Genomic DNA, 24825 nt, shown 5'->3' with positions numbered 1-24825 from the left:
GAGTGGCAGTTGGAGTCCAGGCCCAGCGTGATCCTACCTCCCGGTTTACTGAAAACAAATGATGATGTTGTGGAATGCTCATCCAGTGTAGCCAAGCAAAGGACGCAGTGATTTATGTGCTCACTGTGCGTGAAGGACTTTTCTCTGTATGTGGAGACCAGAACGTTAGAAGAAAGGTTGTTGTACGTGGCAACAACGTGATGACATTCCAGGAAATGGAAGTGATTTGAAGAAAAAAAATAATTGACTTTGCTCTGGAAATGTTTATCCCTGCAAATATGATTTCTAACGGTGAACAGTGTTGCCAGTATAATCGATTTTGTCATTTTACACTGGAGGTCTGTATGCAGATGATTCTTAAGCCAATTACACGACCAGGTGATATATAATATAAAGAAGTTCAGCGTTTTGTTGTCTGATGGAGTAAGTTTCAGCAATGTTTTAGAGTGCAGTGTTATGATATGGGTTAGGGGTTATAAATAACCACTCAGGAGCCTTGTTAGGTTTAGGTATCTTTAGTAAGTCCACAGGAACACAGGTAAGTACATTAGGAATAATACAGGATAAGTTCATAAGATAGAAGCACCCACCGGTCCCCCTGTGCCAAGCTTAAGTTTTCAACTGGCAATAATGGAACACAGGCACTCACATCCAAACATTCCAACCAGAACACTCCATACCAAACATTCCAGACTCAGGCACACATACATACAGGGAATAGCCACATAGTCAGGATAGGTAAAACACAACACATCTCCCCCCATACATAACCATGCAATCAAAGGAAGAAACAGAAGGAACAGTGTTACTAACATGTATGTATATAAAAAAACGATCCTTCTAAACATCCATCCAGCAAACTGCTCCTAGCATAAAGCTATCCCCTACCAAGTCCTTAGAGTACCTGCCAATTAGCTAACACACTTCCAAAACAATCACTAGAACCATAACAGGCCTATTATGGAACTCGCTACAAGGGAACCAGCCCGCAATCTCATACACAACCATTACCACCTACATCACAACAATAACCCTGCATCATCATTCACCAACAACAAGTTGTGCTAACACAATCTACAGGGTTCACCCTACTATCTGCCTAAAGCGTACTATTTCAACTCCACTATGGGCGTCCTCAAAACACCCTCTAGAGAAACCAATGCTCACAACTGAGCATTTTACCGATAACCTCCACACCACCACTCCAGGCACCAAGCCTGAGCTACCTGAGCTACCAAATGCTCACCATTGAACATCCCATGCTCACCCTGGAGCAACCAATAACCTCCACTCCACCACTCCAGGCACCATACCTGAGCTACTAAATGCTCACCCTTGAGCATCCCATGCTCACCATAGAGCAAACAAAAATAACACTAGTAACCACCACTCCACCACTCCAGGCACCATACCTGAGCTACTAAATGCTCACCATTGAGCATCCCATGCTCACCATTGAGCAACCACAACTCGCACTAGTAACCACCACTCCACCACTCCAGGCACCATACCGGAGCTACTTAATGCTCACCATTGAGCATCCCATGCTCACCATAGAGCAACCAACAACCTCTACTCCACCACTCCAGGCACCATGCCTGAGCTAATAAATGCTCACCATTGAGCATCCCATGCTCACCATTGAGCAACCAATACTCACACTCACAACCGCCCCGGGCACCATGCCTGAGCTAATAAATGCTCACCATTGAGCATCCCATGGTTATAAATAACCACTCAGGAGCCTTGTTAGGTTTAGGTATCTTTAGTAAGTCCACAGGTACACAGGTAAGTACATTAGGAATAATACAGGATAAGTTCATAAGATAGAAGCACCCACCGGTCCCCCTGTGCCAAGCTTAAGTTTCCAACTGGCAATAATGGAACACAGGCACTCACATCCAAACATTCCAACCAGAACACTCCATACCAAACATTCCAGACTCAGGCACACATACATACAGGGAATAGCCACATAGTCAGGATAGGTAAAACACAACATGCAGCGTTGTGTATTGAAGGAATGCTCATGGACAATTTTTGAGATTATGCGTCTGTGGCAGACAAGCATTTACGTGTGGATCTAACAGTAGATAATGCTAGTGTGAGGTGCATATTGTACCAGATGGTTGGCAGCAATTTGGGGTGATTGTATAGTATCGAGTAACAATGAAGCTCATTTTTTTTGCAAAAGAGATTATGCACTGCTAACGTTTTTTTTCTTTAGGTGGACATTATCATTTTTGAAGTAATGGTATTTATAGGTACTTGGGTTACACTAACAAATGAAATGCTGTGGTGATTTGCGCTGAATTATTGAGTAGCTTTGGAACATTAAGGAAATAAGTTTTATCTATGGTGAGTAAAGTTACAGCATGCAGTATGTTTAGATGATGCACTGTATACTCAAGTCATTAGTGAAATTAATGTTCAATGTGTATTCAAATCATAATGTGAAGTGGCTTATTGTGTTTGATGTATGGTGAAACTAGTAAGTAACGTGACACCCTAAGTTGTTATGGGCCGTTGTCCTGTGGAATGTGTTTATGTTGTGGCCCAGGACTTCATGGTTGTTAGACTATATATTTTAGTGACAAGTTTAGTGACAGGGAAAAGTTTGTCACAATGGTGAATATTGCAAAAGTAAATGCAGAAAAAGTAAAGTGGAATTTGTATGTTTGATGCATGACACTGTAAAGGGAAATTTTTAATTTTTCTGGCGGCCACACCACTTGTTTTTGCAGGTGTGGTTGAGGTCATGTTGTTGGGGACATTCGGCAAATTATTTTTGGTTGGATGGTGCGGCAATCTTTAGTAGATGCGCACTTATGGAGTAAAAATACAAGAGGTGTGAGGTTTATAAAGGTTAATGCAAATGCTGTTAAAGTGTAGTGACTTTAGTAAAGAATTTTGAGTAAAAGAAGAAAAGGTCTCAGGATCTATGCTTAATGAGAATTTCAAATGTAAATACAGTGCACTAAGGAAAGTAAACAATGTATAGGTTGTTAGGGTACCCAAACATTTTAAGCTGTTATGGTTTTAGTTATTATAGCAATGTTAAACAAAAAGTTAATGCTACCAGGAGCATTTCATTTGTTTTTTGGTGTCTTGCCATGGGTCTGGTAGTGTCTGGTTTGCATGATTTTGGTGATCAGTGTTATGTGCGTATGTTCTTCCTGAATGGTTGTAGTTTGATTGTTGGTTGTGGTAGTAACTGTTTTTCAGCGTGTTGGTGATATGTGGGAGATAAGTGGGAGCGATTGGTATTTGGATGTGTTTTGAGGGTGTAAAGAGGAAGAGGAGTGATCTCAGTAGCCCCTCTGCAATTGTTGACCTGTCATGGCAACACCTCTTTTTGTGTGTTAGATGGTTGGACTTGGACTACTATCCCTTGGGTGTCATGGTTGTGGTGACACTGGGTCCGTGGCGGGGCAAATGCGTGATCACCCCGTTTTCCCACCCGGATTTATGATTGGCTTCTTTGGTTGTGTATGGTTGGTGCCAGAGTGTGGCAGGCTCTGTGTTTGGATTTGGCAGGTCCAAATGGAAGGTGTTTGTTTTGGTTAGATGGTTTTGGTGATAGGGAGATGTTGTGGTGAGTCTGTGGTGAGTCTGTTATGAAAGGCAGATGTTGTGTGTGGTGAGTCTGGTATGAAAGGGAGATGTTGTAATGTAGTCTTGTCCTGCCACTGGCCTGGATGTTTGCTGTAGAATGTTGGTGCATGAATGCAGCTCAGAGGAATGTTGGGTGGATCTGTGTGTGAATATTCTGTGAGTGTCAGTTGGGGGCCTGAGCTGGGTTGAATGGATGGCCGGTGGGTCTGCTCCTTTGTTAGTGATGTTTATACCTTCCTATGTTCCTGTCCATGTCTACGCGTGCTGTAAATACATGAAGAGTAACTGGAGTATTGTACAGATTATACTTGTGTGAATAAAGCCTACCTGGAACCAAACCTAGACTACAGCTGGTCTGTACTTCAGTGATGCATCCTGAATGTCTAGCATAAGGCTTTACAACATCCATCAGTTTGTTCTTAGTTTATCCGGCTGAAAACTGTACGCTTTTCAATTTGCATTTTGTGCCTCTAGTTTCCCTTTTTCGATTAAAAAAAATCAATGACCAAAACGCAGCCACAAAAATACAGTGGTTGAGATCTTCTAGAATGCGCCAGTTTTCAGAAGAATAAACTGCGAAAAAATGAATGGGGGGGGTTGGACTCCAAGGGGAGGGTTACGGGTGAACGTTTATCGGCCCATGATCGTGTGTACATCTTGGCTGTTGTGCTGTATAATACCTTTGTGTGTGCAAGTAGCGCTTAACTTAGAATGACAGGTGTGCCTTGTGGCGTATCCAGACAGTGCATATTTTGCACAGCTTCCTTGATCTTCCAGTTTCTACGAGGACGCTACATCGCCTGTTGTAAAATGGGGACACCTTGCGCTCATGGATCAACAGAATGAATGAATCGAGGTACTGGATCAGCAATACTTGGTCTTACCTATTCAGAATTATAGTGTTGCCATGGGAGCACACTGCGCTCTCAGGCGACAGTCGAGGTCACGGCAAAATGGTAGATTGTTCGAAAATTGCTCGGGGAGGGGGTTTACATAGATGTGCCTGTAAGCAAGGAGCATGCTGCCTTTCCAAGATGGCCGCCACTTATATTACCCAGCTGCCCGCCTGCGAGTCAGTCCTCTGTCTGTGTCTCTGGCTTGCGCGCGCTCGCTGCTGGAGTGGGCCGTCCCCCGGAGAGCAGACACGGTGCGTGGAGGAGTAAACACTGTCTGTCTGCTGCCTGCCGCTGGTCCGCAGATGCTCTGGAGGCAGCGCTGCAGCAGAACACCCAGCAGCCACGCCAGCAGCAGCCAGGATGACAGCGTCGCCCCGGGAGCTCACGCAGAACCCGCTCAAGAAGATATGGGTGCCTTACAGCAACGGGCTGCCGGGCAAGCACACCTCGCAGAGGAAGGGTGAGTGAGTGGCCGTGCGACGGGGAGCGCTGTGCCAGCCACCAGAGAATGAAGCCCGCTTCCAAAGGAAGGAGGGGGGCATCCATTGCAGATGGTTAAGTTATTAAGTGTGGCTTTGTAGAGCTGCTCATCTAGCACTTGGGCAGTGGATCCAGTCGTCGGTGTGTAATGGGACGTGGAGGCAAGCTTACCTATCGATTATGTTGGCTACTTAGTATTTTTATTTTGCAGCTAAAAAGTAACTAGTTCAATATCAGTATATATATGCCACACCTAAATCCAGTGGAAACCCTGTGTAATCTTTCGCCGACAATCTTTGCTCCATCCAAGAAGAAATGCGTCTGGTGATGCACTTCCGTGAAAGAAAGGGCCATGGGGTTTATTGGCGAAGATGCACCTTACAGCAGGTGTGTGGCCACATGACGTAACGGGTGCACCTATCTCAGAGAAAGGGTGGGGAGGGGCAAAGGCCGCACACCGCCCAGAGAAGGATGTGTCCCGGTTTGGCGAGCGTGGCCACCCTCCGCAAACGAAGGGCACTCGTTTATTAAGGCTGAGACTGAGGGATGTGGGAAGCGCACCATCCGAGGAAAGTGAATTACCAGGGAGTACGGTGTTTTGAAGGGTGAGTGACACGGGGAAGCAGATTGCCCTGCTGGAAGCATTAGTTACCAAAGCAGAATAGCAGTCATAAACGAGCATTAGCAATGCCAACAGTTTGGGCTTTTGTGCAGGCATGGAAAAGGCACTTGCCAGGCACTACCGCAGTGATATTAACTGCCTATTGATGGTAGCCGGTGCAAATTGGTGCGAATACCTTTGCATCCTATAGCAGTGCCTGGCAATTGGTAATGCCAAATACTGACCAACCAGTCAACACAGTTGGCTTTGCCAATGATTGTAACAAGACACCAGTGACAGACATGCATAAGTGCTCATACATCAAGTGGCTGAGGGCGGACTTGGGTAAGAGTACCAGGTTTACAACTCCAATTAAGTCATTAACTCTCAGAATACTTTGAAGAAACACAGGCAGGCAGGCACGTCCAGTGCAACGTTGATTAAAGTGAGCTCAGAGTTACCATGATAGAGGTGTTTTTAGCAGGGAGGCCCAGAAACTCGCTGGGAATGACCATAGGGATTAACATGGCCATCGGCAGTCATGGGTAGGCAAATAACCAACACCTACAAGCTGTGCGTCCCTCCTCATATGCCATTTCTCCTTATTTGCACTCTACTTCAATAGTTTCGGCTGATGGGTGTTACAAGTGACGCCTCTAAGATGAAACTATTGCATTAGAGCAAAACCTAATTGCCCAAACTAAAATTTTCAGTAGAACTGGGTGTGTATTTCTCAACATCAGCATGAAAGGGATAGTGGTGCTACGGAAGCACAAGCCCCTTAGAAGGAGGGTGAATATCTAGCTTGTGGCATGAGCCACTTCATCTGAGTATGCTTTGGCATATTTGAACAGTTCCAGAGTAAAGGTGATTAACCAATGTTTACCACTTTAGCAACACCCCTTCCAGAAGAACTGACCGATTAGGGGAGCACAGAATTTAGAGACCATGAATGATATTGGGAGTAAATGGCATAGAAGGGTACAGGCGATCACATAGCTGAGAGGGAGATTTACTATTTAAGTAATTAACCTAAGGAGACCGGTATCCGAACCAGGTGTACAGAGAATGTAATGAGGGTGACCAGAAAAGCTTGCGACCTAAAGGAAGGTTATGGTGGTCTTGTAATATGACTCAGAGGAAGATTGAACAAAGAGCAGTGAAGCTTGGAGCAAGGATGGTGTGACTCCTGGGATGTCGGGGTGTCTCCAGGGATTTTGGGGAAGCACATTTACCAAAGAAAGGCCAGTGAACCGGGTGTGACAACAACAGAGCAATGCACCTTTCTCGGAATGTGAACAGGTAACTATTGAAGCACACATGTTCGGCAAGACTTGACCGAATGATCATGCAGACCTAACGAAACGATGGCGATAGTCACTCATCCCAGAGAATCAGCAAATGACTATAAGTTGAATGGGTTAGACCATTACCTCTCTCCCCCCAGTAAATGTCCCTTTAAGCCACGTTTAGGGGCACATGGTCAGCTAAGGACGTTTGGAGTTTGTTTTTCTTCTGATACTCAGGAAATACAATATAGAAAACACGTATGATTTTTGCAACATATTATATTGAAGTCTTGTCATTAGAATGATTGTAATCCCACCTTCTCTGCAGCTCTCTGGCCGGCCTCACTTGGCCCTCTTCCTGCTCCTACCTGAAAGGCAAAAAACCTTGGTCATCTTCGACTCCACACTCTCTTTCTCTCCTCACATATCTGATGTCTCTAAGAAGTCACACTACCAGCTACACCTCCTCAGAGGTATCCTTCCTTTCCTCTCCTTCTCCCAGAAGCTCACTGTCTCCAGAGCCCTGGTTCTCTCGAAGCTGGACTACTGTAACAGCCTCTATCTAAATCTTCCTGCCTCTACTCTCCGCCCTTTGCAACTCATCCAGAACAGGACTGCGAGACTTGTCCTTGGCCTCAAGCCCAGGGACTGTATCTATCCAGGACTGAAATCACTACACTGGCTCCCAGTGGCTGCGAGGATTAAGTTCAAAACCCTCTGCATTGTCCACAAGGCCTTCTGGGGCCTTGGGCCAAAATACCTTCAACTCTCTCTTCCTAAATATCTTCCTTCTCGAGCTCTTCGCTCATCCACCTCCAACTACCTCAGGGTCAGCCGCTTCTCCAAGCAACGAGCTGGGGGTAGATTTCTCTCCGCAGCAGGGGCCTCCCTCTGGAACAGCCTTCCTGCCTCCCTGAAACTTGAGGAGAACCATCTCCGGTTCCGGAAGCACCTCAAAACCTTCCTCTTTACCTCCGCTTTCTCTCCCTCTCTCCCCTGCTAAAATCACTGAACCTGCACTGAATCTGCAACTGGGCCACTCACCGATCTCGGTCCTTGGCCCAGCCACTCTTCCCTGCACTGCCTACCTGCACTACGGGACTGTCTCTGTATCCTACAGCCCCTTCTCCCGGCACTTACCTTGCACTTGCCACCAGCTAGCCCTATTATTTATCTTGTATTCTACTAACCATGTACTGCACTTTCCCCTCCCCCTTTTCCCAGTCCCCCTACCCTTGCACTTGCGCGATCTGAATGACACCTGGCCTAGTAGGATCGTTGTCTGTCTCCCCTTGTCCCCCCCCCTGCCTCGTCGCGCCTTGAAACACTTGTGTATAGATGCATCACAAATGCCATATCATAAACTGAGTCATGTATTTCCTCAAAGAAATAAGGGGTTGTAACCTACCTCTTTAATTATATTTAAACGCCTTTTACAATAGATCACACTCCCTTTCATGTCACATACGAAAATTCACTGAATCGGTTAGATCACTCATATATTTACATAGGCTACACGTCGTTTTTAATTTAAAATTTTTTTTTTTTAAAGTATTCCTTTATACTTTCGATTCTTTGGCCCCACAAACTTCTTAAACTCCACCCCATATTTTGTCTTCTGGTCAGCGAGATTAGCAGTGTCTGAAGTATGGAATGTAACCATAGTAAAAGTGAGTACTAATGACGCACAAACGGTATATGTAGTGCTTTTATGTCATAGCATAGACTGTATATCGCCCATAACAAGACACAATCGTTTTGGGAAAAGCTTGGTCTTCCCAAAACATAAGCTGTAAAATGTTGGGGGTTTTAAAAAAGTGATATTTAGTTGTATTGTCATGTGTATCAGTTTTGCCGCCTACACAAATAAGCCTTATAACAGTAATGAATGATTGATTATACATTTAAATTGCAGAGGTATTATGTTTTTCACCCAAATGTCGAAAGTTTTTTTTTAACGTTTGAAAGTTGCACAAATGTGTTTTCTCTACATTGTCAGGCATTTGGGTCACACTTTTCTTGCGTATAGCGAGTTGTGACATCTGCAGCTCGTGATAACTAAATGCGGGCACACAGCCAGCCTGTATTTAGTCAGTGCCCTCTTAACATTCGGCCGACCGACAAAGGGACAATAAAAACATCGAGTTAAAAGAGAATACGTGGCCTTTGTTGTGCCTCCGAGTGAGAGTGACCAATGCGAGCACTGTTGCCCAATGTAGATTGGAAGAGAGCTCACACATTTGGGCGTCATAAACTCCGGTTGTGTCTGGAAAAAGTATTGTGCGAATAAACGTATATTTAGCCACATTGGTATGTTTTTAGGCTACCCTGCGGGCAGTTCTCAAAAGCGCCCTCAAATGATCTTGGCTGGGAGCACGTGGGAGGAGGGCCAGGTCTCCCGAGGCTTACTGTCTTTGACACATGTCCTGCCTAAACCACCCTTTTCTAAACGGAAGTGTGCATTGACTAAAAGTGGTACGAGTTTCGGACGCTATGGTTACGTTGCACTAGTCAAAACCTATGCAATTCAGTGGACAAACGTTGTTACAGGGACGATATGGTTACAGGTAAAACTGGAAAATCACAGAAATTTGCATTTATGGTCAGCTAAGCAACCTTTAACCTTTTCACCAAATTTGCGGCAGGAGCAGCGGCTTGGTCCCAAAACCGTGCTTTTGTAATTTTGGTGAAAATCCGTCCAGTATTTTTGTGTTTTTTTTTTTTTTTTTTTTATTTTTTTTTTTATTTTTAAAAACCAAAAAGTAGGTCACAATAAATTGGTGATATTTGTATTTGTAACGCGCACCATCAGGCCCGGAGCCATCAGGGCGCAACTTAGACATGGTTACATAAGCAAACAGTTACATATATTCAACAAATTTACAGTACAGAGTAATCAGGGCATACAAGCAATATATACAGACGTAGCTTGGGGCAAGCGTTTGCCGAAGTGGGTCTGGGCATCATGGTTGGTTAAAGAGCCAGGATTTGGTTTTAGATTTGAAGGCGTTAAAGCTTTCTTCAGCACGGATGGTGAGAGGGAGAGCATTCCAAAACTTAGAGGCTAGGACGGGGAAGCTAGATCCACCCACCTTTTGGGGTTTGAACCTGGGAATGGTTAGGCAGTGGGTCTGAGCCGTTCTTTGCGGGCAGGTAGGCGTGTATCGGGAAAGCCGGCTGCAAAGGTATGGTGGGGCTTGGTTAGCTAGGCATTTGTGGGTGAGGCCTAAGACTTTCAGTGAAATTCTCTGTTTGACCGGTAGCCAGTGTAGGTTGGATCTGGATTCCGAGATGTGATGGTTTCGAGGGATGTTTAGAGCTGCTCTGATAGCGTTATTTTGGGTAATTTGCAGTTTGTTCAAGTTCTCTTGGCTCGTTCCAAGGTAGAGGGTGCTCCCATAGTCAATCTTGGCCATGATGAGAGTTCTGGCTAAGGTGACCGTGTTGGGTCTAGTCAGAAATGGCCTGCAGGCTGTAATGAGTTTGCAGGTGTAGGCTGAAGAGGATCTGACTGCGTGCGTTTGTCGGGTTAGTGATAGTGGCGTCAAGATAGACGCCAAGAATTGGTGTCCTTCGAAACATGGATTGTGTTGCCATCGATGATAAATGATCGCTAGGAAGGCTCAAGTTTACTGAGACGTTGCGTAGTGCCCAAGATGAGGAGCTCGGTCTTGTCATCTTTGAGGCATAACTGGTGTTGCGCTATCCAGGCTTGGATGAACAGGTAGACCTCATTCAGGGCCTTAGTGTCCGCCACGTAGTCACCAGTGATAGGAATGAGTATCTGGGTGTCGTCCGCGTAGTTCATATAGGAGACACCCAGATAGTCAAGTACATCAAGGAGTGGTTTTGTAAATACGTTAGATCGTTGGCGACACACAAGAACCCTGGGGGACGCCGCAGTGAATCGGGGAAGGATCTGCAGCTGCAGATTGAGGAAAGACCCGCATAGATCTATTGCTCAAGAATTATTTGATCCAGGCCGTAGCTGTTGGTGAGAAGTGGACGGCTGAGTGAAGATGCTTGCATAGGATTTGGTGATTGACCAGATCGAAGGCCGCAGAGAGGTCAAGTAGAAGTAACAAGGCAAGTTTGCCGTTGTCCTTTAACACTTCGATCTGGGTTTTTAAGTCTAATAGAGCTGTCTCAGTTCCGTGTCTGGGGCGCAAGCCGGATTGTCTGAGGCCTAGGAGATTATTGGCTTCCAAGTGCTCTTGGATTTGCAGGTATGCTGCACGGTCCAGGATTTTCAACAGGAACGGGACAGTGGTGATGGGTCGGTAGTTGGTAGGTATGCTGGGGTCGAGGGAGGGTTTTTTACGCAAGGGGAATCACCCAAGCATCATCAGGGACGGTACCCGTTTTGAAGGATGCGTTGATGAAGGATGTGATGAAAGGGGCCAGATCGTGGGCGGATTCCTTAATAATTGAGGCAGGACAGGGGTCGCCCTGGCAGTTGGATGGTTTGATCCTCAGGATAATGTTTTCTACCTCCGTACTGGTGAGCGGTGAAAAGGCAAATCGACATCAGGGGAGAAGGCCCCTGCGGAGGTTGGCGGGTGATTGTCCAATTTTAGGCTAATTTGTTTGGCTGTAATTTTAGATTGAAGCATGGTGATTTTATTCAGTAATGCTGCCTGGATATTGGCACACCATTTGCTGTCTTTAATGCAGGTGTCGGGGGGTGGGGGGTAACGGGGGTTTCAAGCTTAGGATCTTAAATAGTTCCTTAGAGTTGGAGTCAGCATGCAGAATGCGATTTATTTAGGGATTCTTTTTTCGCTTCTATAATGGCTGCTTTGAATGTAAGCGAGGCCAGGAAGAAACCGTCTTTATGCACGTCAAATGGGTGACTTTTCCAACGGTTTTCGGCGCAGCGTTTGGATTTACGGAGTGCTCTTAGCTGTGGGGTGAACCAGGAATTCAAGTGTGCACATATCTATGTCCGCTCCACGGACACACTTACCTGTTTGCTCCGCGGACAAGACACCGACTGGCTAATCTGATTGCGTCATGTCCACGGACATGCGACGTGTTCGCTGATTGGATGGTGAAGTACGTCAGATTTTTGGGAAACACCCGCCATCTTGGATTTGCGGACAGCTGCCAATGTCCGCAGACATTGCGAGAACATATTAAAAAAAAAAAAAAAAAAACACAACATTCCACTTGTCAAACTTATCAAATAATCTCTGGGGAGGTGAGGGGTGATGAGGATGGGATGGGATATGGCTGCAAGAAGCGTTTTGTGCTGCGAGTCCGTGGACAGTAATGGAAAGGCTTATAAATGTGGTGCCATTTGACAAAGGTTTAGAAAAAGATTATAGATGTTTTCGTGAAGTCTGAATGGATTTTGTCAAGTGGGGGCTAGGTTATATGACGATTGTATGTGTATACATTTGACACTTTTGAAAAAATAAACATGGGTGGATTTCCAGCAAACTTGCGTAAGGAGCATTGGCAAGGACCTTCAAGCATGGTTTTGCAAATGTGCCTGTGTTTTATTATTTGACAAGTGTCATAATGTAGCTACAAAAAATAGCGGTATACCTTTAGTGACTGAGGGGTAGCCTGTGGCCATGGGCAGTGACCAGATTGTCCAGGTCATGGAATAATGTCATGATCTGGACAATTTGGCTACTGGCCATGATCACAAGGGACAAAACGTAGGATTAAAGTGGCCATGTCAATCTGGGACTGGTTTGTGGTAAAGTTATTCGAAATTAGGATAGATTTGAAAGGGAAGAAAAATGTGCTTGTGGTAATTTGGTCATAGGGTTCTCGTTTTGCCTTCAGCAGGCTGCTATGGAAAGCGAAGAGGGGCCCTGCATGGAAACTTTGCCTTACCTTTCCATGGTGGCCATCTTGGAAAAGGATTTTGAACTTTATGTACTTTACTAAGAAATATAAAGTAGATGGAGTCTATACGTTTTCTATTTTTTTAGTTTGTTTAGTTTTTAACTGAAAGGTGGTTCCTAAAGGAATGTCTCTTGTTGTTTTTGGATGTATCTTTTTTGGCAGGAGAGCTGAGAACGAAAGGGGGGGAGGAAAATGAGGGAAGAGGAACCAAACACTAATATGAGAGGGGTAAGATAAATAGCAGCTTTGCTAAAAGTATGTACTGTGTACTAGATTGTTAATGGATAATGAATAGGAATAGGTGTTTGAGCTGTGCAAGGGAAATTTTGAAGTTGAAAGTTCCTAGATCAGTAGAAAATGCAGTTCTGAACTGTCCGCCATGCAGAGATCTTATCGTGAAGTGCGGGCGGGTTCTCGGACACGTCATCATGCCGCGCCTGCGTATGATCATGTGGCACTGTCCGGAAGGTCCGCTATCAAGTCAGATGTTCGACTTCTACGGATGCAAAACTAGTTGAAATAGTTGCAAAAAGTGTTAAAAATGATTCCAGATGGTGGGAAATGGCAGAGTTTTAAGGTGAAACTTTGTAAATTGGACACAAATATTGCTATATTGGGTAAGTATGATATTAGTAAGTTGTAGCAAAATAGCATGCACTGGTAAAAACCCCTGAAATACACTGAAAAAATGTTGTTGAAGGGACGTTCTGGTTCCAAGTAAAACTGAAAAACCCCGGAAATTCGCCAGTTATGGTAACCTAAGCAACCATAACTCGCGCCACCACCGTGCACTGCTAAGACTAACACCCAGGACATCAAAGATGACATCACAAATGTAATTGATGACAGCACTGATGACATCACACGTGAAATGCATTTTCATAAAGTCTCTACAAGGAGTTGTTTATATTGTTGGTAACAAGATGTCAGGGGTGATCGGGAGACCTATCATGAACTACTTAATCTATTAAAGAATGTACTTGTTTAATATTGTATTGGAGTGTTGTTGTTAATACAGAAACCTAATCATATATAAACATAGGCAATGACTGCAGCATGCACCATAGAACTACACTATTTATAATATTGTAATTTTGGATAGTACAATAATGAATGCTACCTTTTATCAGAGTTTTGAGTAATGTAAAACATGTAATAACTAGCTAACAATTTCAGACTTACAGCACTTGTGTTGGTACAAACAATACATATGAAGAACCACAGTGCATACAAATCAGAGGCACGTACAGGGAAACTAAAGTAAGGAAGAAAAACTGCATCAGAAAATATTAATGACATTAAAGTTTTTCATGTATACAAATTGTGTGTTGGAGGCCTGCTCATTTCCCCATGTATGTGCACCATGAGCTGAGACAAAATCCTAATGAAAGTACTTAAAGAACATATGACAAGGTTAACTTCTAGATATATAGCACCTTTTTTTAATTTTATTATTCTGACTGCCAGTGAACAAAACCACCTGGCCTATATGTGTCAAGGAACAAAAACAAGTGGCCCAGATATGTGATGTCATCCATGACATTTGTGATGTCATCTTTGATGTCCTGGGTGTTAGTCTTAGCAGTGCACAGTGGTGGCATGAGTTATTGTTGCTTAGCTTTTTTTTCAGGGGGTTTTCGGTTTTACTTGGAACCATAATGTCCCTTTAAAGTTTTTTTCAATGAAAATATATATATATATATATATATATATATATATATATATATATATATATACGTTTTTTTTTTATTTCTTTAGACATGAGATTTGTCACCTTGTAGTTCTTTAAATGCAAAACTGAAATGCATGTAAATTCTAGGGGTTGGACTCGTCCCTCTCCGAATTCAGGCTTGGTAAAAGGAAAAGGGGCTAGGCTTGGATTAAGGGGGTGGAGAATGGAGGTCCAATCACAATTAAGAGCCAATAAACTGGCACATCCTAATTTTAAAAATGACGGATCAGGAAGGGCAATTATGGGTTTATAAGGTGTCGCACAGTGGGGATACGGGAGAACTGCCTGATAACCGAGTGGGACTGCTGCAGAATTGCTGGAAAATTAGCATTGCCTGGGAGACAAGAATTGGCTTTAATCAGGAACAGAGACTTAAGCTGGTATTTAGACCCCCAATGCAAGAGATGACCACAAATGTAGCTGAGGATATTCGAAAATGAGAAGCAGGGAAAAGGCTATTTGCAGGTCAATAAATATGCAATTGCCATCAGTCTAGAGGTGGCGGTGGAGAGTGTGGGGGGGGGGCTAGCGGGCACCAAGTGAAATTTGTAAGTTGGAGGGGGTCCAGGGACTGAGTTTGCAACACAAAGCTTTACTGTAACCTCTGCGCAACATCTAAAAGCAAACTGCATCACAGAAATAGCGAGTGTTGTGTAGGGGTGAAGGTGGAGGTGAGGAGACCATCTGGGGAGAGAAAATAAAGGTTTTCGAACTTCGATACTTTAGTTTGTATCATCTTTTGATACCATGTCTGTCTCAGTTTTCAAAAAGATTATAGACCCAACCTTGAATGTTTGTGCGTTTGAATGGATTTTGCCAAGTGGGGGCTAAGTTATCACTATTTTTGTACATATATTGTAACCCTTTTCAAAAAATAAACCATGGATGGATTTGCTGCAAACTTGTGCGAGGAACACTGGCAAGGACCCGAAAGCATGGTTTCGCAAATAGGTCCTGTGTTTTATTTAAGTGTCATAATGGAGGTCCACAAAATAGTGATCTACATTTGGTGACTGAGGTATAGCTTGTGGTCATGGCAATCTGGCCATGGCCACGAGGGACTGGTAATGGGGTTAAAGTAGGCATGACCACCAGGGGCCATCAATGTGGTAAAGGTTTTCAAAATCAGAAAACGTTTGAATAGGGAAACAAGATTCTGCTTGCGGCTACAGCCTGAAGTGCTGTACCAGATTGCAGCGAACTTGCATGAGAAGCATCAACAAGGGCCTGAATGCATGCTTTTGCAAATATGTCCGGTTTCATTTTTTCCAGTGTCAAAATGGAAGTACGAAAACTAGTGATAACTTTGGTTTCTGGGCAGTGGGAATGCACCTCGGCAAGGGCAATTGTCTACTCTGAATTGCTTATTTGGCAGAGTGGCATGGCCGAAACCCATGCCCCATGAATTTTGGAGACTGGCCATGCAAGTTATGAGCACTGGCTATTGGTCACATTATGAAGGTGTAGTGGACACTGAACTAGGATGCTGGGTAGGTAGTGTGGATAATGGGGGTTGTTTGGTAGGGCTGAGGTCATGGTGGAGCCTCATGCCTTAGGCAATTCAACCATGACTTGCATTCCCGGCATGCGCTGCTGTTAAGGACACACACCAGAATGCTTTGCAAAACGTATGTTTGTTAAAGGATGTTTCTAGTACTTTTATATTAAGTGGAATTAATATCTTGTATACAGTGATGTAACATCATGAAACATTTTAACTAATAACCTATCAAATTCAGTGAAAAAACATTGTTAAAGGGAAGTTATGGTTACAAGTAAAATCGAAAAAAACACAAATGTGCATTTATGGTTGCCTATGCAAACATAACTCGTGCCACCACCATGCACTGCTAACAGTAACGCCCAGAACATCAAAGATGACATAAAAAATGACCTCATTGAGCGTTGTCTATTCCGGATTACTGTACTTTGCAACGTGTTTATAGGGATGGAGCTGCTCAATACTGTCTATTATGCCTCACTGGGGACTTGGGCATGCTCCTTTTTTCCATGAAGTAATAGTGAAGCAAGGAGAGACGTGAGTCATGCCTTTTTCCAAAGGCAACCCTGAAGACCACATTGAGGCTGCGGCCGGGCTAGTGTTTGTGTGGGAGTGCAGCAGAGGACTATAACTTGCTGCCTCTCAAAGCACCTTTTGCTGCTAAAACCAATTTGATACCTGTTAGCAGAGGCATTGCTTCTGGAGGGGCTGAGTGGGCTATAGCCCCGGGTCTTTTGGTTGTAGTCTTGGATAGAAACTGAGGGGATACAACCAAAAGTCTAGCTAGCACTCGGTCCCGACAGTCCCAACATTAGCCTAGCCCTCGATCCTTTCCAGAGCTAGCAACACCCCTGTCTGTTGGTTGCTGATACAGAAGCACCCTTTATGAAAAACTGAAAATGGAGTTAGTAGGGTCATTTGTAGTGCTCGGTAGACCCTCCGGTGAGTGAAATTCAACCTATTCACAAGTGACATTTTCATACGAGTGTTAACGAAAATCATTGTCTTATTACTTGGCCCATCTGAGAACATGATTGCCTTTCTGTATTGACTGAACGAAATAAAAAAACTACGCAGCGCTAAATAAAAAAGATTGAACAAATTAGATTTTGCCTGAGGAAGCTTGCTGAAGCTGTCGTCTAAAGAGATTAAGAAATTCAGGTTGGGAAATTAAACTGTTTGCAGGAACTTTAAAACCGGTCTATTCCAGTCTGATGCAATCAGTACGCTGATCTTTCACACTATGCCCCAGAACTGACGGTGAAAGCTGTGTGCAAGACCGAGCAATGTATTTTAAGCCTCCGCAGTGAATTAGCCTCTCACCTGCTGGCCAGTAGTCATGCCAACCTGATGGATTTTTTGATATGTATTCGATCCTTCAACATAACACGTGTCTGGTGGAGTTTAATCCTGTGAATGAATAAGAATTGATTCGAACGGTAATTGATTGCATGCATTTGTGAAACCCAGAACACTGTTTCTTAAATCAAAGACCTGTCTTGAGAAAAGGCAATTTAAACCAGCCACATTCAAAGTATTTCGTTTCATGCGTCCTATCCTTAAACTGACACTTTGTGTAACTTGACAATTACGATTTTTCAATATAGTTCTATTTAATTGAAAGTTCTCACATAAGAATCGGCTGCAATGTCCATTTGCTCAATTTCTTATCTCAATGTGAATGCTCTGCCAAAACTAAATATTTACAAGCAATAGTGGGCATTTTAAGGAACAGCCAGATCACAGGACGACACACACACACAAATATGCCAGCCCTATGTCTCAGAACACATTGCCATGATAATAAACGGCACATGCGCCAAGCCCACAACTAACGCCCATGTTACATCGGCGTTAAATTCACTTCCTCCTTTGACATTTCATGCAAAAGGTATATTCCATTCTTCTGAAATAGTTCACCACGTATCATTGACGGAACTCATTAGTCTGCCCCAAACCCACTGATGGCGAAACAGTCGTCATGCAGGTTACTTTTACTTTTCCATCTAAAAACAAATTGTTGATGGTAGCATAGAAATGGGAATGTAATTGAAAAAGGGTGACAGATCTCTGCCCTCATTGAAAAATGTCAGTTTTGGGAAGTGTTTTTAATTGTTACATTGTAGTAGTTCTACATTTCGATAGGTTTAACTTTTTTTTTTTCCTTCTCCTTTTTCAGTATGCATGACCAATTGCCCGACTTTAATTGTCATGGTGGGTCTTCCAGCCAGAGGCAAGACGTACATCTCCAAGAAATTAACACGATATCTCAACTGGATTGGAGTCCCTACAAAGGGTAAGAATTGTCTTACACTTTTCAGCACCAATTCTGTACTGCGTTTGTAAACCTGTTGCTCTAAACGGTGTTACTTATTCTATCCCAATTTTGATTCTACCAAGCCTAAATATTTACCCTGATCTACCCCCACATCTGCACTGTGCAATAATCTCCTGTTTCGTCCAAAACCTGAAAGCCGAAGTGTTGTGGGTGGGGGTAGGGGACCGAGGATATTGCGGTTCAAACATTGATTTGCAACACTTTCCTTTTAGATTAAGATCTGGGGTGATCCTCTTGTTGGGGAGAAGGTTTGCCCAAGAAGCAAAATGCAGCAGTGTCCAAGAAAGAAGCAGCATGTTCCAAACTGTTTTATTTCTGGGCAGCAAAAAAACACAGTGCTTCGTGCACAGCGAAAATCCAGGCACCGTCTCAGAGACTGGCTTGTAAGCCAGCTTTGCAACACACTGTAGGCTGACATCGCAAAATTAGACCAGCTCCCAGAAACCTATCTCCTCCTGAGATTGGCTGCCGAGTGGTAGGTGGCCTATAGTGCCCTTCTAGGAAGCCTGATCATTGGACCTTTGTGTCAGAGGGCTGGCTTGGCTGCTCCTCCCCCATTACCTAATTCTAAAATCGTTGCATTGTGAATTTCTTCTTATTAATTTTAGTTTAGCAGGCTTTTCGCCCCTAGGCACTCAGCGTTCATTGGCCAGAGCTGCGCCATTCTTGTTACAATTATGTTTCAAATGATGTCTGAATCTTGCGAAAATGTCTTTTGTTCCCAGAGAAAAAAGACTGGGCCTTGCGGGTTCTGCTCTGAATTACTCGTATTTATGAAGAATTAAAATTGCTTGTCTGCCAGAGTTCACTGTCGTTCAAAGAAAAGAATCTTATCTTACTGCAAGGCCTTGAGCTGCTCCTGGGTTTGCGAGGCGCATTCCTGAAGCCAGCACGAATCCGCACAGCGACTGATGTTCAGTAAGCCAAGTGTACTTGGCTGTTATTTTACTGAAGCATGGCTTTACACTGTGCCGTTTGATAATGCATGAATTGATGAGTTATAGTGCTTTTAGGTTAATTCATGTGAGCATCTGCAAGCCTTTAAACATGAATTCTTGTGTTTTGTAAATTCTGCGCGGTGGTACTGCTGCATTTGAGGCTAGGTTGCAGTGTTGGTGAAGTGGGTGTCTTTCAGCATATTTGTCACCCATGGGCGCACTGGGGCCTGGTGAAAAATGATGAGAGCGCTCCTTATTCTTCCTGCTGTTCTTTCTGTTGATGTGCCTGGGATGAGGTGGCAGGAGTTTGATCTCAATTTTCCCTCGTCAGTGGTCTCTGGCTATTCAAAAGTGTGAACATCATGTGTTGCAAACCCTAGTAGCTCAAAATGAACTTCCAATTAGTTATATTTCATTTTGAGTGACTGTTCAGGAAATTAGCAAGTTCAAAACAAAATTCTGCTGCCCAACAAGACCCACATTCTAAATGCATTTCTTTGATATATTAAAATAAAGTTCCAGCAAAGTCCCACCGAACATGGTTCCATGCTCTCTTCCACAGGTGATACCATCAGAAAAGATGATTCATTGGTGACCCCTAGGTAAAGGTCCTTTGATAAAATAGAAAAAAGGACATACATGAACCCTCCAAGCACCTGCAAAATGCTCCAATAGCTGGAACTGACCTGAAATGAGAGCAGATCCAGAGGTAGCTCCTCCAAGATGGAGATCCAGAGTTAGCCTTACCATGATGTCAGGATGTACTGAAGAAATTATCGGGAGAGGTATTTGCCCACTTACCCTGGGACGACCAGAGAGCAGACTGGCATATTAAGGAACAAAAGCCCCCCCCCCACCTCCACCACACCTTGAAACACAATGGTAATCTTTTATAAGTAAGCATGGGATGTACGTGATAAATTGATTCTGCATTACACACAACTTTGCCCAATGTTCTGGGATGTCGGCTGCACCTGAAATAAGTTACACATACATATAGTAAACACAAGCATGTCCTCCTTCTTGCTTGTGGACTGTAATGGCATGGGTTTTCTCAAATTTGGATGCAGAATATGTGGATGTATACTTTGGCCCACAATCATCAGTCCAAAAAAGCTGTCACTTATGCCTCATTTAAAGTACCTCCTCACAGTGATCGGCATGACCTGAGGGGGATCTTTAGCCTGGTCAGGGAATAGGAAGGGCTTCTCTCCCTGAGCACCCACTGTGCCCCTGATGGAAACAGGGGAGGGTGAGGCCACTGTGGTAAGTCAGACGAAGGACACAGATTTTGGTCAGACAATTAACTGGTATTTTTATTAAAGAATGGGAGTAAAGCATATCTTTCCCTGTTCTATATGACGTCCCTACCTAACAAAACTAGCTAAGGTGCTAGTCAGTGAATGTCTAGAAGTGAAACCGTCCGACTCTAACCTATCTGACCCTACCACTATTTTAACAGTCAGGAGAAGGTGTCTCCTGAGGTTTGTTGGCTTATCTCTCAACCATTTTTCAATAGATGATCTTTAGTGGCCACTTATAGTTGGTACAGTTCATTCATTCGTTAGACTTTTTTTTGTTTCTTCTTTCTTTCCTCTATAAGGAATTATCCTTTTCTCCTAATTTGGTAAACCCATCCAGCAAGTATCTTTTTCTTTCTGGACTATTTCTTCGTTTCATGAATAGTTCATAGTCTGGTTTCCCCTTTGTTGTGTGTCTGGATATAATTTCCAACTTGTTCTCAGATTACTTTTATAATTTGACCTAGGCCGCCTTGGGTGCTATGAATTGGGTCACTCCAGAACATTTCTCATTCACCTCTTTGTACTGACTTCACAATATTTCCCTCTGGACTGAGACTAGTATGAGCATTCCGATTCTCATTCACTCTCCTTTCTGGTATTGATAGACTATCTTTCTTGACGACGACGGGCATTCTAATGATGATTCTCATTCACGCTTTTATTTTTCTTCTCTTGGCTGTGACGAATGCGAGCGTTCCAATAACGGGTCTCCCGTTATGTGTTTCCTTCCTTTCTTGGAGTTAATGTCACCAGGGTTTTCGTTTGTTGAGGATCGGCTTTCTCTCCTAATCTGACAACTCATGTCTTTTCGTCCACTCCTCCATCGTAGTTAGCTTGTGTACCTGCTTGTCACCAGTCTGCCGTGGCAGAATGGTTTCAGTGTTTTTGCAGGGACCCTTGGTCCACCACAAACCTAGTTCCATCCCGACCCTCCCTTGGTCACGCCACCAGTCTCAGGATCCTTCTTTTTCGGCTTCGGGACACCACACGCCCAGCTTCACTTCCCCCGCCTTCCTTGCTACTGATTTTAGCACGCCAGTCACCTATTGGTCTCTAACAACTTCAGGACGCTATACGTCTCGCCTTTGCTTCCCTCTGAAGTCAGTGTCTGTGCCATTTTGAAACTCTGCTTCTTCCTGGAGTTCCCCAGGCTACTCCCCTTCTTGAACTGAGGTTTTCAATGGAGCTTCCCCTGCATGGATACATCGATTCTAGCGAGTAGTCTCTAGTAGTAAACCTTTTTCTTTCAGATTCTCATCTCCTCCAAATGCCCTCCTTCCCACTGGGATGGGAGCTTAGGAGGTTTTCTATTGCAAGGTGGCAATAACACATATTGGCTTTCTCTTCACAGATCTTATTCTCAAAGGGTGCATAGGGTTATATTTGTGCAAGGGGTTATATTGGAATGTCCTCTATGGAGTCCCCCCCCCCACCACCCCCCAAACCTTAGGAACGAGAGTCCTTGTCCCCAAGTCTCTCCCGATCAGGTCTCTCTTGCCTCTACCCCTAGGGACGGTATTGCAGAGCGGCATAATCTCCCTAGCCTCACAGAGGGCTGGGGGAGGCCCCTTCCCCTCGGGAGAAGATACAAATTCCTGCAATTTGTCACACCATCCTAGGAGAACAGTCGACAGAGGAAAAACACTTGCAGTGGAGGGAAGAAAAACACAAGCAGGAGCAGTACACAACTCCCAAGGGATAAATAGCAGTTGCCAGGAATAACCGCTGCAGGTTCAGAGTGTGGAATGTAAGGAACTTGTGGTGGCAACAGTAAAGACAGACACAAGTGATCACAGTTCAAGGGTGTTTATTGAACTTTATAATGAGTGTGAAAAACGCCTAACCTAAATCTAAGATGGGAGCAAGCTATACACATCAAATAAGGCAGTCCTAGTGGCGTCTAGTCAAAGGGTCTATACTAAAAAAAAACACGTATTGCCAATTCCATACTGCTAAATTACAAAGAGTGTGGGATAATGCTCACCAGAAAAGAATGAAGTGTTCACAATACGAAGTCAGGTTGTTATGGCAGGGTCTCCCTTCCCCACGTTTGAAGCACAGGACAAGGCATGACTCCTTGGCTTCGTCAGCACGAGGTTCACAGTTCAGTTGAACGATATCAAAAACCTTCTTAGGCCAAGTCTTTCCTGCAAAAGTCTCTTCCCTCAGAAGGCCTGTGGTGCTTCACAATGACAAACGAACAAAAGGTTTCTTTGGTAGTCTTGTACCTTGGATGATTGTTCTTCGCCCCTTGGATCTAACTCCGCCGTGCTCAGATCCCTCTTGCAACTTGGGCTTTCCTCCGTCGGGTTCACAACAGCCTTTCAAATATTGCTTATTTCATTCAAATGTCTTTTTAAACAATTCCCCACTGCGAACAGCCCTCCATTGGGGTTACTCTTTGTCAACACAATGTTCACGGGTGTATGACTCTTGATGAAAAATAATCAAACAAAAGTTCACTCGGTGATCTTGCCTCTCGCCCCTAGGATTCTCCCTCTGTCGGGCTCGGATTCGTCTCGTAGTTTGGGCCTCCTTCCCTCGGGTTGACTACAGCCTTTCTTTAGCACAGTTCATCTGTTACTCCTTTTCATCAGAAAGCAAGGTTTTCCTTCTCCTTGCTTTCTCTCGGCATCCCTCTGTTGGGTTCACATTTGCCACAATTCAGTTCACAATCGTAGTGGAAAATGGGGTTCCTTTCCTCTAGCAACGGATCAGACACTTTCAATTGTATGAGGGATTTGACCTACCCTTATAGGACCACCCTGACGCCTCACACCACCCTTTCCTAGGGCTTCTGGTTGCTGTAGTTCTCAAACCAAATAGGTCCTGGTCAGAGCCTTTTGAATGAGTGCCCACGTGGCGCCAGACCCCTCTGCACCTGGACCTCAACTGGGCTTTCTTTGAAGTTCAAACATACACAGTTCGTTCTTCTTGCGTTCAAAATGTTGCTACTCACAACCTTGGGCTTAACACAGTTCAGTTTGATATCAGCTTCCTCTGACTCACCGGCTGTGCTGAACCTTTTCGTGTCTTTGTTCTCTGGAGTCAATGATAGTACCAAAGTAGTCGGCTTGCCTCTCCACCTGCGTTATCAAAGTGGGACGCCCCTGTGTACCATTTGCTCCGCACGCGAGCTGTAACTCCTGGTCTTAAGATTTCCCTTCTGGAGGCTTTGCGGGTCTGAGTTGGCAAGGGCAACTTCCCCTTCGTTGTTCTTCCCAGTCTCACCACTTTTCTTCTCCCTTTTGTACTGCTGGTTTGGTGTAGCTGTCTCCTGGTGCGTTCAGCCTTGCTCGAAGTGTGCTTTCGTGCTCTGCCTTTTATCTCTGTGGGGAAGATAGAGGGCTGTCAGGTGTGGTTATTGTCAATTGCCTGACTTTGCCTGATCCTTGTGTCGGGCCAGGCCAGGTGAACGGTTCTTGTGTTAGTCCGTTGTCTGTTACTGTGTAAGAGTGTTGGTATCAAAAGAGGTGGGTGGTAGACCTTCCAGATATCCTACAGGGTATGGTTTGTGAAACAAACTGGAATGACTGGGATTATCAACTTGAAATGAAATGAGGGAGTGTGGGGGGGATTGTGGGAATGGTAATGTTTGAAGCAGACTGGGAGTTCAGGATATAATCAGTGGGACGGTGAGAAGGATGTCAGGACGACAGGAATTCTGGGAGAGTACGACATCGTTTCATCACGGGATGATTTTTTAGCTGGGTTTTTTACCACAAATTCTTTAACAAAAATGTTTCATTAAAAATCGTGGTAAAAAAAACCTGCGAAAAAACATCCTGCAATGAAATGACATGGAACCTCTGGGAAATGTAGTTTCCCACAGTCGCACGGTTTGGATATTTAATAGGTTTACAAGATGTGGAGGGGTTGCTGGATTTGGGGAAGGGAGATTCATTGGGTGGAAGGGAGGCTGATCTAGAGTTACTGTGTCCTTCCATGTCTCATCTGGGGTGTATTCCCAGGCTCCCCTACCCTGGTGACCCTACCCCACTTGATCCAACGGCGATGGCTGTGTCCTGGCCACCTGGATATGGGATTTATGGGTCCTGCTCAGGAGACCACCCTCCGGATTCTCACAAAAAGTAACAATTGGAAAGGGAAGGTAGAGCTGGATGGAGAGACTAAACACCAGGAAGGTAGATGCAACAGGGGAAGAGTCCATGCAACAGAGGATGTATGCAGAGTTGTGATGCAATGGTTACTGAGACTGAGCTTAATTTATTTTCGCCGAGTCCATCAATTCTGAATCCTCTCCCGACTGCC

The 24825-nt window shown here is 44.3% G+C and overlaps 1 protein-coding gene across 5 annotated transcripts in view; it reads left to right on the top strand.

The window, feature by feature from the left end:
• PFKFB4 (6-phosphofructo-2-kinase/fructose-2,6-biphosphatase 4) overlaps positions 1-24825 on the top strand; it is a 632962-nt gene that overhangs the window by 288782 nt on the left and 319355 nt on the right. For 2 of the 5 annotated variants that reach the window (XM_069643565.1, XM_069643564.1), the window contains exon 2: positions 18153-18269. In XM_069643565.1, the coding sequence (XP_069499666.1) occupies positions 18154-18269 (116 nt within the window). In that variant the 5' untranslated portion in view covers position 18153. Of the gene's footprint in view, positions 1-4735; positions 4972-18152; positions 18270-24825 lie in introns of those variants that run through there. The other 3 variants (XM_069643563.1, XM_069643562.1, XM_069643561.1) reach the window with 3 other exon arrangements.

Source organism: Ambystoma mexicanum, chromosome 2p (assembly GCF_040938575.1).
Source record: "Ambystoma mexicanum isolate Mex_15411 chromosome 2p, UKY_AmexF1_1, whole genome shotgun sequence".
In the NCBI taxonomy this organism is placed as follows: domain Eukaryota; kingdom Metazoa; phylum Chordata; class Amphibia; order Caudata; family Ambystomatidae; genus Ambystoma; species Ambystoma mexicanum.
The sequence above is the reverse complement of the archived record's forward strand: the minus strand, read 5'-3'. Positions and strand labels throughout refer to the sequence as shown.